Genomic DNA, 15,227 nt, shown 5'->3' with positions numbered 1-15,227 from the left:
ACATCAGCATCTCAGGTGCGCATGCCGTGACCCTGGCCACCTTCTAAGCAGGTCCTCTGCCCGCGAGTGTCCGTTGTGACGTCCTCTGTGGTGGCAGAAAGTACACAGCAGCCTGGGGGTCTCCATCAGTAAGGGAAGAGTCAGCAGATGGAGGGACAGCCAGCAACGGGAAGCCACACAGGCAGTGAAAAAGATGATAGATGACGATGTCCAGGCATGGAGGAATGTGCTGGACGTGCCCCGGCTGGAGAAATCATTGCGCGTCCTGCAGAAACGTCCGGGACGGAGCTTACACCTACCTCTGAATTAGTTTGCCGCGGTGGTGGGAGCAGGCTCCCACAGACTGGGTGGCTTAAAGAGCAGAAAGGAATGGTCTCCCGTTTCTGGGGGCTGGAAGTCCGAGCTCTAGGCGTCAGCTATTTTCGCCTCTTCTGAGAGCTGGGAGAGAATGTGTTCCGTCCCTCCCCTGCAGCTTCTCGTGGTTTCCTGGCCACCTTTGGCCTCCCCTAGCTGGTGGATCGCTGCCTGCCTCTTCACATGCCTGTCCCTGAACTTCACCCTTTTATAAGGACACCAGTCATACTGGGTGAGGGTCTGCCAAGCTGAACTCATTTGAACTCAAAGGGTCTGTAAAGACCTTTTCTTTATATGGAAGCTTATGTTCTGAGGGACTGGGGATTGAGGCTTCCAACGTGCGAATTTGGCGGGGACGTGATGAGCAACCCATAAGGACGTATAAAGGCCCTGAGGGAGGGATGCACTGGGCCTGCTCCAGGGATGGAAGGAAGGCCTTTGTGGCTGCAGGGTGGTGAGTAGAGGGGAGAAGGGAGCAGATAGCAGGGGGTTGGGGTGAAGATCACGTGGGGCCTTGAGGCCCTGGCGAGAAGTGTAGATCTGTCCTGGATGGGACAGGCGGCCCCTCGAAGGTTCTGGCAGGGGAGTGACAGGATGGGTCACTCCTGTACCAGAACCGCTCTGTCCACAGTGCAGACACTAGCGTGCTGCGCGCCCACGGCGAGTCTGAGGATGATCGGGAGACCGCCCGAGAGGGCAGCGGATCCTGGGGAGACTTGGACTAGGATGGTGGCCGTGGCGACGATGGAGAGGGGTCAGGCTCTGAGGAGGTTGGGGGAGCGGCGCCCGTGTGATGTGAGTGCCCGGCGCAGGAAAGGGGGCCCGGGCAGCTGCTGGGTCGGGGACTGGAACGACAAGACACATTGATGGTGAAACCACTTGCAGAGGTGGAACGGAAGTGGATTTGAGGGTGGCGGTTGTTGGGGACCTGAGGCTACTGGCTCTGGAAGGTGGAGACGAAGCGGGAGTGGCCCGTGTGAAGGGCGACGGAGCAGGCGAGCCTGCAGTGTGCCAGTCTGAGAAGAAGGGAGGGAGGGGTGGTTAAGGGCACTGGGCTGTCGGGCCACGACTTAGATGAGGACAGAACAGACACGAGGCGGGTCACTGGTGCCTCTGGTGGCCCGTGTGTTCCTGGAACGTGGGGGGTGGTGCATGGCGAAGGGGCAGAGGCCGCAAGCGTAGACTAGTGTTCTGGGGACCTCTGCTGTGCAGAGATTCCGAGAAGGCCTCAGGAGCCCGAGGCCTGTGTGGGCTGGGGGAGGGGGCGGGTTGGGGGCAGTCTTTGTCCTTGTGGTGAGGGCTACACAGGTGTGGCAAACCCAGGGGCCTCCCCACGTGTGCTCTCCTGGGGCTCAGTGGCCTCTGTTGTGGCACTGACCACATGCTGTCCTGGCCATGCCTTTGTCTGGCCGTCTCCACCCTCCTGCGCGAGCTCGCCAGAGACTCCGTCTGATGGACAGGTCGTCTTGAGCACCGGCCCCTTCCTTTGGGCCCGTCAGCTGACCGTGTAGTGGTAGAAGGAAGGAGCCAAGGCTCTCTGCTCCCCCACCACGTCGGTGGGGTCCCAGGGCGACCCGTGGGACACTGGGGAGAGGTCTTGCCCGCGGGTCATGAGCTGGGAGCGCCGGGCGTGATGCTCATTGACGTGCGTGGTTCCGTGTTTCCGCAGGCCGGGTGAGGCCCCGGAGCTGTAGGGAGATGAAGTTCGGCTGCCTCTCCTTCCGGCAGCCTTACGCTGGTTTTGTCTTAAATGGGGTCAAGACCGTGGAGACGCGTTGGCGTCCTCTGCTGAGCGGCCACCGGAACTGTACCATCGCCATCCACATTGCCCACAGGGACTGGGAAGATGGCGCGTGGAGGAAGCTGCTGGCCGAGAGGCTTGGGATGAGCCCCGCTCAGATTCAGGCCTTGCTTCGGGAAGGGGAGAAGTATGGCCGCGGTGTGATAGCAGGCAAGTGACCGTAGTCCAGAGGCTGCTGGGCCATCTCCGAGGGCTGCCCCCCAGCGTCTGGCTCCGGGTTTGGTGGCTTGTTTTCTTTAGAACTGCTGGGTGCCTGGGCCGTGGTTTCTTTAAGCAACACACCCTTCAGAGGGGCAGCCGGGGACCCTGGGCTCGGGGGCTGGGGGTCGCGGGGGACCCACCACCTCGGGGGAAGCCTGCATCCACTCTGGGCCTCGGTTCCGTTCTTGATCTTGGAGGCAGGGACAGGTTCCCAGACTCCACGTGGCATTTGCCTGCGGGTATGTATGTGTACACCCCTGTATTTGTGCACGAGTGCGTGTGTCTGTGTGTGCACGCACGTACACGTGGCAGAGACCCTGGGAGGCAGAGACCACAGGGCCTGGGGTGGTTTGGGGTCGCCTCCAGACTCAGGCTGTTGCCTGGCTTTGCGGGCGATGCCCCACCCCCATGGTCCCCGCATCCTGGATAAGTTCCCTGGAGGGGTCAGGTCCCACTGCTGGACCTGCCACCTGCCGAAGTGCTTGGGGACCTGACGGACTGTTCCTCCTGGCGTCTGGAGCCCTTCTGATCTCTGCCTGCTGCCCTGAGCAGTTGGGCAGGGACCTGCCCGATATTTGGGTGTGGTCATTGAGGACAAGGCCCTCCACTTCCTTTCTCTCCCTCCCTCGGCCTCACCCAGAATTCCCTGAACAGAGTTTGGCCCTGTTGGAAATGCTCAGTCAGAGGGGCCCAGCATATTCCGTGTCCCCTCGGTGAGACTCCCTTAGTCTCTGGTGCTTGGAGCGATCGATAGCTGTGTTCTGCAACAGGTGGGCCTCGGTTTCGGGAGGAAAAACCACCGTGTGCTTCTCTTTGCACATAGGGCTTATTGACGTTGGGGAAACTTTGCTGTGCCCAGAAGACTTAGCTTCTGAGGAGGTCGTGGAACTGGAAAATCAAGCTGTCCTGAGCAGCCTGAAGCAGAAGTACCTCACCGTGCTTTCGAACCCCAGGTGGTTGCTGGAGCCCATCCCCAGGAAAGGCGGAAAGGACATCTTCCAGGTAGACATCCCAGAGCACCTGATCCCCTCGGGGCGGGAGGCCTGAGGAGTGGGCAGGCTTAGGGAGGAGCGCTGCGTCCTGCCCCGGGAGCTGAGCGTCAGACGGGGACAGCAGCGTGGTCTGGCTTGGCCCCGCTGCGGAGGCCGCTACGGCTGCGTGCTGTTCGTGGACCCCGATTTCTGCACTCCCGTGCGGGGACAGCTCGGCCGGACTTTCCTTGGGGGCTGCCCCTCTGGGCTCCTCGACAGCCTCAAGGACCCTGACCTTCAGGAGAAAGGGAAAGCAGCCATAAAGGCGTTTGCACCTCGACTAATTTGGATTGTACAAAGAAATAGGTTTTAAGAGAACTAGTTAGTGTCTCCCCCCTTCTCGGTTCTGGTCAAAAGTCAGGGAGGGCTTGAACAGCATCCAGGGACTGTTGTGGAAGGCAGGCCCGGGAGTGGCCAGCCACGTCGGCCCCATTCACGGTGACGAGGACATCGGACTGAGAAACAGAGCACCCGTCTGTCCTCTCAGATGACTGTTGCTCTGTTGTAACAGCGACCCTTGGCCCATGAAGCATGCGTGTTCCACACATGGCACGGCTACTTCGTGTGCAAGAAGAGGACCCTAAATCCAGCCCTGATGGGGAAGTGATTGAGCGGTGGTGGTTCTTTTGTGGCGAACCTTTTGTTGTTGCTTTTTCCGTGTTCCTTGCAGAGTTTCTAGTAGTTGTTATCTCTGGGCATGCCGGGCCACCCTTGCCCCCCTCCGGCCATTGACTGGAAAGGTCTGTCTCTTCTGAGCTAGGCTAACGGCGTCCTATGTTCCTGCTCTGAGGTGGGCCTCTTTGGAAGGCCTCTGGCACTCGCACTCGGCTGCTGATCAGAAACTTGCCGGCATCGCGAGGGGACCCGTGAGGAAAGCCCCTCCTGTTTCACACTACATGAACGCTGTAAGGGGACACCACCAAGGTCAGGGGTGAGGCCTGCTGTCTTCTCCTGACCGGCCTGCAAGGCTCTGGACCAGATCTTCCTGGGCCTTCCTCAACACTCGTAGCCAGCTCCTGGGCTGAGTGTGTGATAGTGCTGCTGCTTCAGAGGAAAGGGGACCCACCGGCACCAAAACCTGTCCCGGGCCAGGATTCCTAGCCTCCCCAGGGTGATCCGATGAGGCGTGTGTAGTATCACAGGTTAAAAAGAACACAGACTCGCCGTTGTCGTTTGACTGTTTATTTACTCCTGCAGAGTTTTGCTTTTCTTTATTAAAGCCAAAAACAGATTCACGGTTATACAGTAGTGATTGTTACTTGTCACCAGTGGCCTGTGAGCTTAGGGACCTGGATTGTCCTTGAAATGTTCACAGAGGGCACACCTGTAATCTGAGGAGCCCTCCTCCTCCTCGTTCTCACTGGGGACCTCGTCTGGGGACATGACCGAAAGGGCAGCCAGCAGGATAGAATAGCAGGTGTTGTACAGCGACATCACTGACCCGTAATCTGGGTAGAGTGCGGGGGCGGTGGGCAGCTCCCCCGCGCCCTCCCTTCCGGTGGTAGCCGGGGGCGCAACTGTGTCATTCCCGGAGGTGCCCTCCCCACATGGGCCGCCCTGCTCCCTGGAGGCAGGATTCTCCGTGTCACACCCCGCCGCGCTGCTCAGGGACCAGATACCAGAGAAGGTAAAGGACCCGGTGCCACTGGGTCCCGGAACATTTGGGCCTTCTTTGGGGGCCGCCTTGTCCTCCTTGGTGGATTCCTTGTGATGGATTCGTGGGGACCGTCTTGTAGGTACTACGGGCTTCTTTCTCTTTGACGGTGTTGCGCCGCTCCCTGGCCACCTGGTGACAGTTCTCAGGTCACTTTTTCTCTGAATATTCTCCAGCAGCCCTGGCCTGTCTCGCTGAAAGCGGGAGTTGCGGTAGAGCTGAAATGAGATTCATCATTTTAGACATTCTGGAAGGAAAGAGCCGTGTCCCCTGCTGCCCCCGCCGTCGCCACCACCACGGCCACCGCTGTCCCTACTGCCATCACTGCCCCCACCCCGACCACCGCGAGCATCGCCGCAACCACCGCCTCCATCGCTGCCACCACCGCCCCCCACCACTGCCACCACCACTCTCGCCCCCTCTACCCCCACCACCGCCACTGTCCCCACCACCGCCTCCATCGCTGCCACCACCGCCCCCCATCACTGCCACCACCACTCTCGCCCCATCTACCCCCCACCACCACCACCACAGCTACTCCCTGCCCTCCCCCAGCCCAGGGCAGCCTTAATGGTCTAGTTCTACTAGGGAGAAAAGAGGCTGCCTGTGAGCTTCACTATGCCCTAGACCCTGAGCTCATGAACGACACAGGATGCATAGGTTAAGGTGTTCACATACCTGCGTGATGTTCCCTGGCCTCTGTTTAGGCATAGAGAAATATGTTAATTGAAATATTAATAAGAAATGAAATCCTTTCATTAGATTGTTCATCTGGGTCTACCAGGAAGGTGTTAGAAGGACAGAAAACATGGGAAACGCAAGAACTTTCTACGTTACCATCGTTTTCCTGTTCCCTGGGGCATGAACCGAAGGGTTGTTTGGGCGTATTTTGCTGAACCCGTACAGGTTCATTAGGCGGATGAACCCCTTCAAGCTGTCAGTTTCAAAGATTCTCTCTGGGCCCCTCCGGTGGAGAATCTCCCTCTGGAAAAGGTCTTCATCGATGATCACAGTGTCGCCGTCTTCATTCCAGCACACGGACGTGAAGGTGTTGTCCTCCACGATCCTCCAGAGCCTTCTTGGGAAGGAGAGCCCGAAAATGTTTTCTCCCACGTTGTAGGCACCGTGGTTTGGGGCCGGTGGCTGTGGGTTGTCTTGGGGGCCTGGATCTCGGCTCACGGCTGGATCCTCATGCCTCTCCAAATTCCTGGAATCCAAATTGAGGTGCAGGGAGGACCTGGACGGGACCTCTCCTGCCGACTCCCCATCACCGGGAGGAGCCAGCATGACTTGGTATGTGTCGTCGTTACTCTGACTAGCCATGGAGCTAGTCTAGATCAAGAGCATTTTCACCCTGAGGCCGTCTTCCTAGACTCTCGAGTCAGAAATGCCTCCAGCCAAGACAGGATGCCCAATATATACTGTTCGCGGAATTCTAGAATTGCGTAGTGGGGCAACCGGGTGCCCGGGTCATCGCCCTCCTTATCTGTCATGTGATGTCACAAAGGTGGCTCCGAGCTGGTCTGGAGAGGGAACCCTGGCCAAGTGTGGGGGAGGGACGGGTACAGGCCCCCAGCTTCTCTCTTTTCTACGAGTATACAGAAGCATGGTTTGAGTTCTCCAGAAAGGCTCCTGGCTACAGCCAGGCACACTGTTTCCCGGGGCCAGGCGCTGGATGGATAGAGAAGCCATGATTCTAGGTCCACTCCCACTCCCTGAGGACGGGGGAGACCTGTTGTTGGCCTCTCAGCTTAGCTCAAGGGCCAGGCCCTGGTTAGTCCTGGCTTGACTACCACCACGTCCATCCCAGTCAGATGGGCCCTTGGGGGACTGTAGCTCTCAGAAGACGGCAGTCCTTAGCGGTCTAGCTGGCCTGGTCTCGGTTGGCAGCCCCCCCCCACTTCCTGCTTTGGTCTCTTCCACCTGCTTCTGTTGGTTAGGTGGTCCTGCTCAGACGGGCCTGAACAGAGAGTCCTTTTTTCTCGCCCCTGGATCCAGTGTTCCCAGAGCAGGGCTGAGCTCGGCAGGGTGAGCGCGTCCCTCTTGTTCCTCAAGCTCGGCGTCACCCACAGCGCCTCAGACACACTGTTACCCACAGCGCCAGCGCCGTCTGTGAACGGCTACTGCCTCCACCCTGCTTGAGGGTCTCCTGTTGAGCTCTGCTTGTCCCCAGATCTCGTCCCTCTCCAGATCACGATGGGATTGTCCCTAGTTCCCATTTGTTCCCTGTAGAAACTCTCCCACGTTGGGGACACTTGTGTTCGCCCTTGGCAAAGCTCCTAGCACAGACAGGTGGACGCAGCCTCCCTTGAGGCTGCCTCGAATGCCCGATCTCTTTTCCTCAGCAGAGTGCTGTGGCTCCAGCTCTCCCAGATTTCTGGCCTCCCGCTTCCCAGCTAGATCTCCTTTGGCACTTCCCCTTTTAATGACTTTGGGGTTCAGCATATATTCTGTTCAGTTGAAACAAAGCATTTCACGGGCCCACTCCCATGCCAGCCCTGCTCCCCTTGCCCCGAGCCCACCCCCACCCGACTCCGGTGTTCCTCTCCTACCTCGTCGTTACCTGGATGACCGATCCACTGAGTGATGGTGTTGGCTCTGGGGTTACTTTCCAAAGGTATACTCTATACAGACTCCCTCCCAAGGAAAATTTCAACTTGTTTAGCTAGACGTGACCAGAGGAAGCCAATACACAGTATCTGAAAATAGAGGAGAGTCTGGCTGTGGGGTGGGACAAAACCTAAATGAAAAGTCCTCTTCACCACAAGATGAGAGATTGGGACGGTAGCTTGGGGCATTTGTGTTCTCCAGCCCCCGGGACAGCTCTGTTCTCAATCTTCACTCTGGTGCCGTGCTGCCCCCTCCTTTGTTCCTGCTCCAGGGCTGCTGCCTCCAGAAGGCCTTCCTCCGGGGCCTGGGCCCCCTTAGGGCCCCTCTCCTGGGGCTCCCACGTCCAGCCCAGCTCCCACACAATCCCAGTCGAGGAGCTCCTGTCTCCCCATCCAGACAAGGAAGGAGGTCCTGGAAGACAGCAGTGACCACCATGTGAACCTGGTTCCCAAAAGTTCTGTGTTCCCCCAGCAGCAGCTGGAAAAAAGCTGTGCATTTTAAAAGGGCAGTAGGAGCCCTCGGGGAGGACACCTGCCTCACGGTGGCCGTGCCCATCACTGCGTGGTGTCTGGGCCGTTTACTCTGGACCACAGTCCCTCGAGAAGTTGTCGTGAAAGGCCCAGCCGAGGCCGTGGAAGGTGGAGTCAAGCCCAGCTTTCACTTGAGGAAGTGGAGCCGGTCCCTTCTGCCTGCCCTGAAGCCACGAAGCCACTGGTCCCCTGTGGGGACAAGCAGCAAAGGAGGCTGTCTGGTCTGGTGCTGTCACATTTCTGTCCTTGTCCAAGGCTCAGGGGACACTGGGAAGCATATCCACAGGGCCATGGTGTAAAACGTGCCTTTCTAAAGGACCCACATGTTGGGGCGCCTGGGTGGCTCAGTGGGTTAAGCCTCTGCCTTCGGCTCAGGTCATGATCTCCAGGATCGAGCCCCGCATCGAGCTCTCTGCTCAGCAAGGAGTCTGCTTACCCCTCTCTCTCTGCCTGCCTTTCTGCCTACTCGTGATCTCTCTCTGTGTCAAATAAATAAATAAAATCTTTAAAAAAAAAAAAAAAAAAAGGACCCATGTCCAAGCTTGGTTCCCAGCCGTCCTCCCTTGCTGTACACGGGGGCCCGGACTCTCCCAATTTCCACTGGCTTCCTTTTCTGCAGTATCAGACACATCTCCCTCAGGGACCTTCTCCCACTGGGACTCGTGGTGTTAAAGTCACTCCACTGGTCTGTCTCTGCTGTGAACTCTGATGCCTGGAAACTGAACCCATCTCCCGGTGCTTCCTGCTACTGGAGCCTCTGGACAGGGAGGCCCGTGTGGGAGGGAGAGGCAGCCTGCAGAGAGACAGAGACATCTAGAGACTGGAAAAGCAGGGTTCAGGCTGTGTTCCCGAAATGAGCCAAACAGGTCCTTTGTGCACGGGCCCCTAGGCGCTGGAGTTCACCAGAGCGGACTGCCCCCGTCGGCTCAGACAGCCCCCAGCACCCAGCTCTGATTTTCTTTCACATTGGCAGCTCTTCCAAGTGTAGCTTAGGGGAGCGGTTGGCCTTCTGGAGCCAGCCTGTCGGCCACACCCCGGCAAACCTCACCCCGTCTGCTAAGAATACAGGAGATAGAGCTTTGTGGTTCTCACACCCCAAGCCGGTCCCCGAGCTGCTGAGCTGAGTCCCCTGCCCAAGCAGTCCCTTCCCTGGCCTTTGTCCATTAACCCATGGGGCCACGGCGGCAAAACGCCATGGCCAGAGTGGCCCCGGAATGCGGGACATCGCTCTCTCTCCCGGCGCTGGAGGCTGGAAGTGCAAGGTGCCAACGAGGGGCCAGCAAGGAGGAGTGAGAACCCTCCTCCTGGTTCGCAGCGCCCACCTTCTCGCCGCATCCTATCATGGTGGGAGGGGCTGGGGAACCTTCTGGGGCCTCTTTTACCAGGTGCTATTCCCATCCACGAGGCTTCCACCCTCAGGACCTAAACACCTCCCCCAGGCCCCACCTCCAAAGCCATCATCTTTGGTGCTCAGGATTTCCACAGATGTATTTGGGGGAGCGGGGACTCGCTGAGCATGGAGCACTCCACCCTGCATCGTGCCCCCCTGACCATAAGGGCCTGGCCAGTGTCACGCTGTGGGGGGCTCCCCTATAATACGACTCCGTGCCCACGCCACCCAGGACAGCCTGCTGTGTGCTGCTGCCTCTCCTGGCCTTGTCCTCTTCCTGGGTCAGCCCCCAGTCCCTGGAGGCCCCTGCAGTTTGCTCCTGAGCTCCTGGGAGGTCACAGGTCTGAACCTTAGCGGCTGCTGTGGATCCAAGATGAGGTGGAGGGTTTCTAGCTGTCAGCTAGGGCGTCTCTAAGGATGGCGAAGCGAAAAAGGCCTCTGCTCGAGGCGTGCCTGGACTTGGCGCAGGAAAGCCACTGACTCTGTCAGACCCGGGACTCACAAAGCCTCGTGGGCGGGCTGGAACGCCGAGCCGAACCTGAACGCGTGCACTGGGGGCGGCCCTGTGCAGCCTCCGCCTCATCATCAGCTGTGCGGAGAGGACAGCAAGCTAAGCGCCAGGGACAGATCTTGAGCTCTGGGATCCTTGCAGATGTGGGACAGCCCTCTGCAAGGCCCAGATCCGTCCAAATATCTTGGGTGCGTTCGCAGACCGTGAGGGTCCCTCCCAGATGTTCAGGGTAGAGGGCCGGTTCTCTCCTGCAAGGGCGTCATTGCTGCCTGTGGGCGTGGCATCCCGGACGCAGACCAGTGAGTGCCCTCCTAACTCAGGGCCCCCCCGGGAGGCCCCACGGCCCCAGAAGGCCCATCACCGGGACCCTGAGGCCTCCACACGCCCTGCACTGATCCAACACAGCCCCCTCTGCGTTGGCCTCATCGGCAGGCCTAGCCCGGCTGGTTGCAGTCTGCGACAAACACTGCTTGCCTGGGTCCCTCCCGCTTCCCCTGCTGCACCCACCAGGCTGTGAGGGTGTTCAGCCAGCCTTCCCGGGAAGGCATTGCTCTTTCCTCTCCCCCTCACGGGAGAAGCGATGTACACCCGTCGCAAAAGCTGTTGGAAATTCAGGACGTCATCCCCACCACCCCTGGACAGTGACGAGTCTTTCTGGTTCCCTTCTATGACGATGCTGGTCTGTGGAAATGCTTTCGTGCCCGCCACATAGGAGCCTCCAGACGAAAGGGCCTGGGAGAGAAGAGGGGGTGAGGGAAACAACGCAGTTTGATCACTGAACGACACACTGATTTGTTTATCTGGAGGAAAGGCAAGCCCCACACCCAGGACATGTGGGGCGGGGGTAGGGCTCTGTGATCCTGAGGTTCCAGAAGTGCTCCTGGAAGCCTTGTCCCCTCCCAAGAGATGCTCCTGTGCTGCCCCCAGAGCTGCCACAGGGCGGGCAATTCAAACCGACTGCCAAGCCTGGGAGCAGCCAGACAGCAGTGTGACAGGGTCGGGGGTGAGGGGAGGCAAGGGGGGAGGGGGAACCTCCAGCAGCACAGCCACAAGTCACCTCACTTCTACCATTCTCCAACCGGAGACCGCGACACATCCCACAGGGTCAGGGCTCCGGCCCACCAGGTGGTCCAGCCCCACTGCTACCAGTCCCAAGCCCCGGGTTGCTCTGGGCGCTTGTGACCAAGGGGCTCTAAGGCACAGGCTCCCGGAGCCCGTCCTCCGCTTCCCCGCACGGGTTGGAGCAGCTCCAGGCGCTCAGGCACACAAGCCCCTCACCGGACCCCCGGCTGACTGTACAAGGCCATAGCTCAGGAACACCAGACCCGAGAGCCGCGGAGGCCACAGGCGGCGGGCAGGGGTGCGCGCACAGTGTCCATCCCTCTGGGTGCGCCTCTCCGCCTGCATCTCCACGTCCCCACCTGAAATCTCTCGAGCCCGTCCCTCGGGGGTTTCATGGAGGCTCCCTCACTCAATCTCCAGCCCCCTCAGCCCTCCCCCGCGGTCAGGGGGTCCGGGGACCGAAAGCTCCCACCCTCCAGTCACCTGGCCCGTTCTCCTGGCAGCCAGGCTCCCCGCGTAGGTGTTGCCCAGAGCTACCTCTGGACATAACAAAAGTCACCTTCCTCACTCCCCACACTTTGGAATTACGAGGGTTTGGGGAACTCAGAGTCAGGGCTCGGGACCAAGACCAAATAGAAATGAGATATGTACTGTGGTCATTGAGTGACCAAGCCTAGATCTTCCTTATGAATCACGGTATCACACCTACATTCCACACTCTCTGAATCCTGCTGCTGTGACCCTGGGCCCACAAAGAAGTTTTGAGACCCAGCTTTCAAGTCCTCGACTGTACACTCAGAATTGGGATTGCTGGCCCATACAGAAATTTCCATTTCTGCTTTGTTGTGGCCCTGCCCCCATGCTTTCCCACAGCAGCTGCTACCAGGTTCCATTCCCACAAGAGTGTACAAGGGTTCCGATTTCTCCACAGATCCAACGTCGAAAAGGCCACAAAACTCTTTCTTGTGCTCAAAATTTCTGATGCAGGTGGAAGGCAGCAAACACCCTTCCTTCCTGTCACGAGAGAGTGCTCGGGCTTCTGCAGGATCCAGTGTGTATTCTCAGAGCCAATTCTCCATTCCAGACTTACCCCCACACCGAAGGCACCCCTTCTCCATGTAGGACCACGGTCACAGCACACTAACTGGCGATCACCTGGGACCAGAAGTAATCATGGGGACCAGACGCCCCAGCCACCTGGGCTCATGGCATTTCTACTGCGGTGCTCGCCGCGAGAGCTGCACCCCGCCTTCCTTTTTCCACTTCTTCTGCAGTTCTCAGGGCACCCCTCCCCAGCTTCCCACTAGGACTGGGGCTGCTCGACACAGACTTCTGTGGCTGCGACGTGTCCTGCTTCTCCTAGTGTCCTCCCTGCACATCCACAGGGCCTTCCAGAAAGGAGAGCTCAGTGTGTGTCTGGCAATCAAGGAGCCAGCGAGCAGGGCTCCCTCTGTGCTGAGAGGACATTTCTCCTCCATTCTGGAAGAACCAAGCCAGGGCAGGAGCCCCCGCGGGTGTGCCTCTGGCATGTACACGATGATAGACAGAAAGGCATCAGAAGCAAGAACAAACTTTCCTTTTATTTCTCTAGTTCCTGGCCCCATCACTTCGCTCCTCGTTTCTTTCGACTTTTCAATCCATCCCTCCAAATGCGTTGTGATTTTGAACTGGAGCCCAAACAAGGAGACAGCGGGTCCGCCGGTTTCCAGGAAATGACAAAACTGACAAAACTCATAACTCTTGAACTGGGTCAGGACAAACGCTGTGTAGGGGGATGTCACTCACACACTCAGCCGCTGAAGCCAATGAAGCCTCCTATAACAAGGAAGCCCACCGGAGAGCTTCGCCAGGGACACCAAGCTCTGAACTTGGGAGGCATCGCAGGGAACCGCCCCCCCGCACCCCCTAAAGGAGGCCCTTTGCCCTGCATTTTCCCTCAACCCCCTCTGGCCCTGCACTGCTTAGAATGCCAGGGATCTTTCTACACCCGCAGGCACAGGCGCGCACGCACACGCGCGCACACACACACACACACGCACACACACACACACACACACACACACACAAACACAGAAACAGGGAAGAACCAAGAAATGGCCTCACTTCGTGCCCAGCACCCCGCAGGACAAGCTGCCTGCCGACCCCGCCGGAGCCGGGACCGCACCACAGCCGCCCCTGGGGCTCAGGCCCCCTCTTCCTCATGGCTCACAGCCTCTTCAGAGGGGGCCGGGGAGGGAACCGGCAGCCCGGGATAGACTCGCAGCAAATACTCCAGCACTTGCAACCTGCTGGTTTCCGCGTGGGCCCTGGGACCCCACAGGAACTCGTAGCGGGCAGGGTCACTGCCGGGCACCTGCCGGTACTCCAGGTACCCTTCCTGCACCCAGACATTGGTCAGGAGCTCCCGGGGCTCCCCATAGATGATGTGCTCCTCGCCGGCATACACCCCCATGACCCCCAGCGCTTCCCACACCACCTCCTCGTGGGCACGGTCGCCCTCCAGGAGGATCACCCCCAGGAGCACCACCAGGAGGCCGGTCTTGGGCGGGCCCTGCTCACCGCTCAGCATCGCATCGCAGGTGAGGCCCAGGACAGTGACCAGGACGTAGGAGTGCTCACTGGGGTCCACTTCCTTCACCTCCACGCCGAACACCAGCCGCATGCACTCGGACGCCTGGCCCAGGATCCCGGGGAAGGCGTCCTGCTCACCCTCGCCGACGATCGCCAGCATCTCCGCCTGGCTGATCGGCTGCTTGGTGCGAAACTTTTGGAGCAGGAACCCCACCAGGCTGACCGCCCTCACGTGGAGTGCAGCGTGGTGCAGGGGCTCGGCCACCCCCAGCTCCCCCCCAGTGCCAGACCCTTCCTCCATCGCGGAGCTGGAGCTGTCTTCAGACAGGCTCCAGGGAGAGGCTGCCATGGCACTGGGGGCGGGGAAGGCCCTCTGAGGGCTCTGGGGAGGACTCGGGCCTCCAGAAGCGGACTCCTCCTCCGGGGTATTAGGGAACAGGACAAAGTAAGAAGAGGAAGAGGAGGAGGAAGGGGAGGATAAGTGGGAGGAACAAGACGAGAAGAAGGAGGAGAAACTGGAGGAGAAGGAGGAGGAGGAGGAGGAGGGGGAGGAGGAGAGAGACAGGGCCTCCGCAAACCCCGAAGCCTCATACAGCTGCGCATCTGCCAGGCGCTGGGCCTCTCTGGGGTCCTGAGAAGCCTCCTCCAATTTCCGGAGCTCGTTCCTCCCGCCCACAGGCATGATGACTTGTGTCTGGCAGCAGCCCCAGGTGTGGGCAGGACTGGGCGAAGCGACCCAAGGGCCTGGGAGAGAGAGGGGGTGTGAAGGGCCTCAGCTGAGGAAGGTGCCCTCGGCCGCCTTGACGAAGGGGACTCCGAGTCTTCTCCGTACTGGCCCTCTCGGGCCTCGCACGGGGTCTCTCCTCCGGGGCAGCCCGTCCCCTTCAAAACTGAAGGAGGGAAGTCCAGGGTCTCCTCTGCTCTCTCTCTCGCTCTCTCTCTCTCTCTCTCTCTCTCCTCTGCTCTCTCTCTCTCCTCTCCTCTCCTCTCCTCTGCTCCTCAGACCCAGGGCTTCACCTCCCAGCTCCCGAGTCCCCTGTGGGGGGCGGGGGAGGCACCTCAGGGTGCAGACTGGGAATACAGCCCAGGGCGCCCAGGGCCCCCAGGGCAGACAGGAGAGCGGGTCTGACGCTGCGAGGTCCCCACTTCCAGAGGGTGGTGGTCCCTGCTCCCTCAGGGCACTTACCTTTGCACTGGCAGGGCCTGGGCCCACCCCTCTGCTGGCCTGAAGCCCCAGTCTCAGAACAAGACCACAGAGCCCCGAGACCGAACAGAAGCAAGTGAGCGTGTCCACATCTGACCGCACCCACCCGGGGCCTCCTAGCTCCCTGGGAAGGGGAGGCTGCTGGGTCCTTGACTCCTGCCAGGGCCCACGATCCTGCCTCAGCTGACCTGAGTCCAGACCATCAGACCAAGGCCCATGACTCCCTGAGAGCAGGGATCTGGGAGTAAGAAGGGGCTCGGCCTGACCGGCCATGCCCAGAGTTCCCAGAGCTGGCAGTAGGGGCAGCC

General features: G+C 59.7%; 3 protein-coding genes across 7 annotated transcripts in view; 1 reads left to right on the top strand and 2 right to left on the bottom strand.

Annotated features, from left to right (window-relative positions):
- Positions 1–4,618, top strand: part of LOC111139166 (chromosome unknown CXorf40B homolog) — a 6,338-nt gene extending 1,720 nt beyond the window's left edge. For 2 of the 5 annotated variants that reach the window (XM_022491337.1, XM_022491336.1), the window contains exons 3-5: positions 2,024–2,305; positions 3,180–3,358; positions 3,899–4,618. In XM_022491337.1, coding sequence (XP_022347045.1) covers positions 2,053–2,305; positions 3,180–3,358; positions 3,899–3,994 — 528 coding nt within the window. In that variant the 5' untranslated portion in view covers positions 2,024–2,052 and the 3' untranslated portion in view covers positions 3,995–4,618. Of the gene's footprint in view, positions 1–6; positions 1,907–2,023; positions 2,306–3,179 lie in introns of those variants that run through there. The other 3 variants (XM_022491334.1, XM_022491335.1, XM_022491339.1) reach the window with 3 other exon arrangements.
- A 37-nt stretch (positions 4,619–4,655) lies between these two features.
- On the bottom strand, positions 4,656–13,734 carry LOC111139164 (heat shock transcription factor family, X-linked member 4). The gene is made up of 3 exons (XM_022491333.1): positions 13,704–13,734; positions 5,879–7,740; positions 4,656–5,259 (listed from the first exon to the last, which is right to left on the bottom strand). Exons 2-3 carry the CDS (start codon positions 6,362–6,364, stop codon positions 4,669–4,671), a joined length of 1,077 nt encoding a protein of 358 aa, XP_022347041.1. The 5' UTR covers positions 6,365–7,740; positions 13,704–13,734; the 3' UTR covers positions 4,656–4,668.
- Positions 13,327–14,397, bottom strand: LOC111139163 (melanoma-associated antigen 8-like). The gene has a single exon (XM_022491332.1). It carries the CDS (start codon positions 14,395–14,397, stop codon positions 13,327–13,329), a length of 1,071 nt encoding a protein of 356 aa, XP_022347040.1.
- Positions 14,398–15,227: the final 830 nt, after the last annotated feature.

This window comes from Enhydra lutris, unplaced genomic scaffold (assembly GCF_002288905.1).
Source record: "Enhydra lutris kenyoni isolate GAN:26980312 unplaced genomic scaffold, ASM228890v2 scaffoldscaffold96, whole genome shotgun sequence".
NCBI lineage: Eukaryota > Metazoa > Chordata > Mammalia > Carnivora > Mustelidae > Enhydra > Enhydra lutris.
The sequence above is the reverse complement of the archived record's forward strand: the minus strand, read 5'-3'. Positions and strand labels throughout refer to the sequence as shown.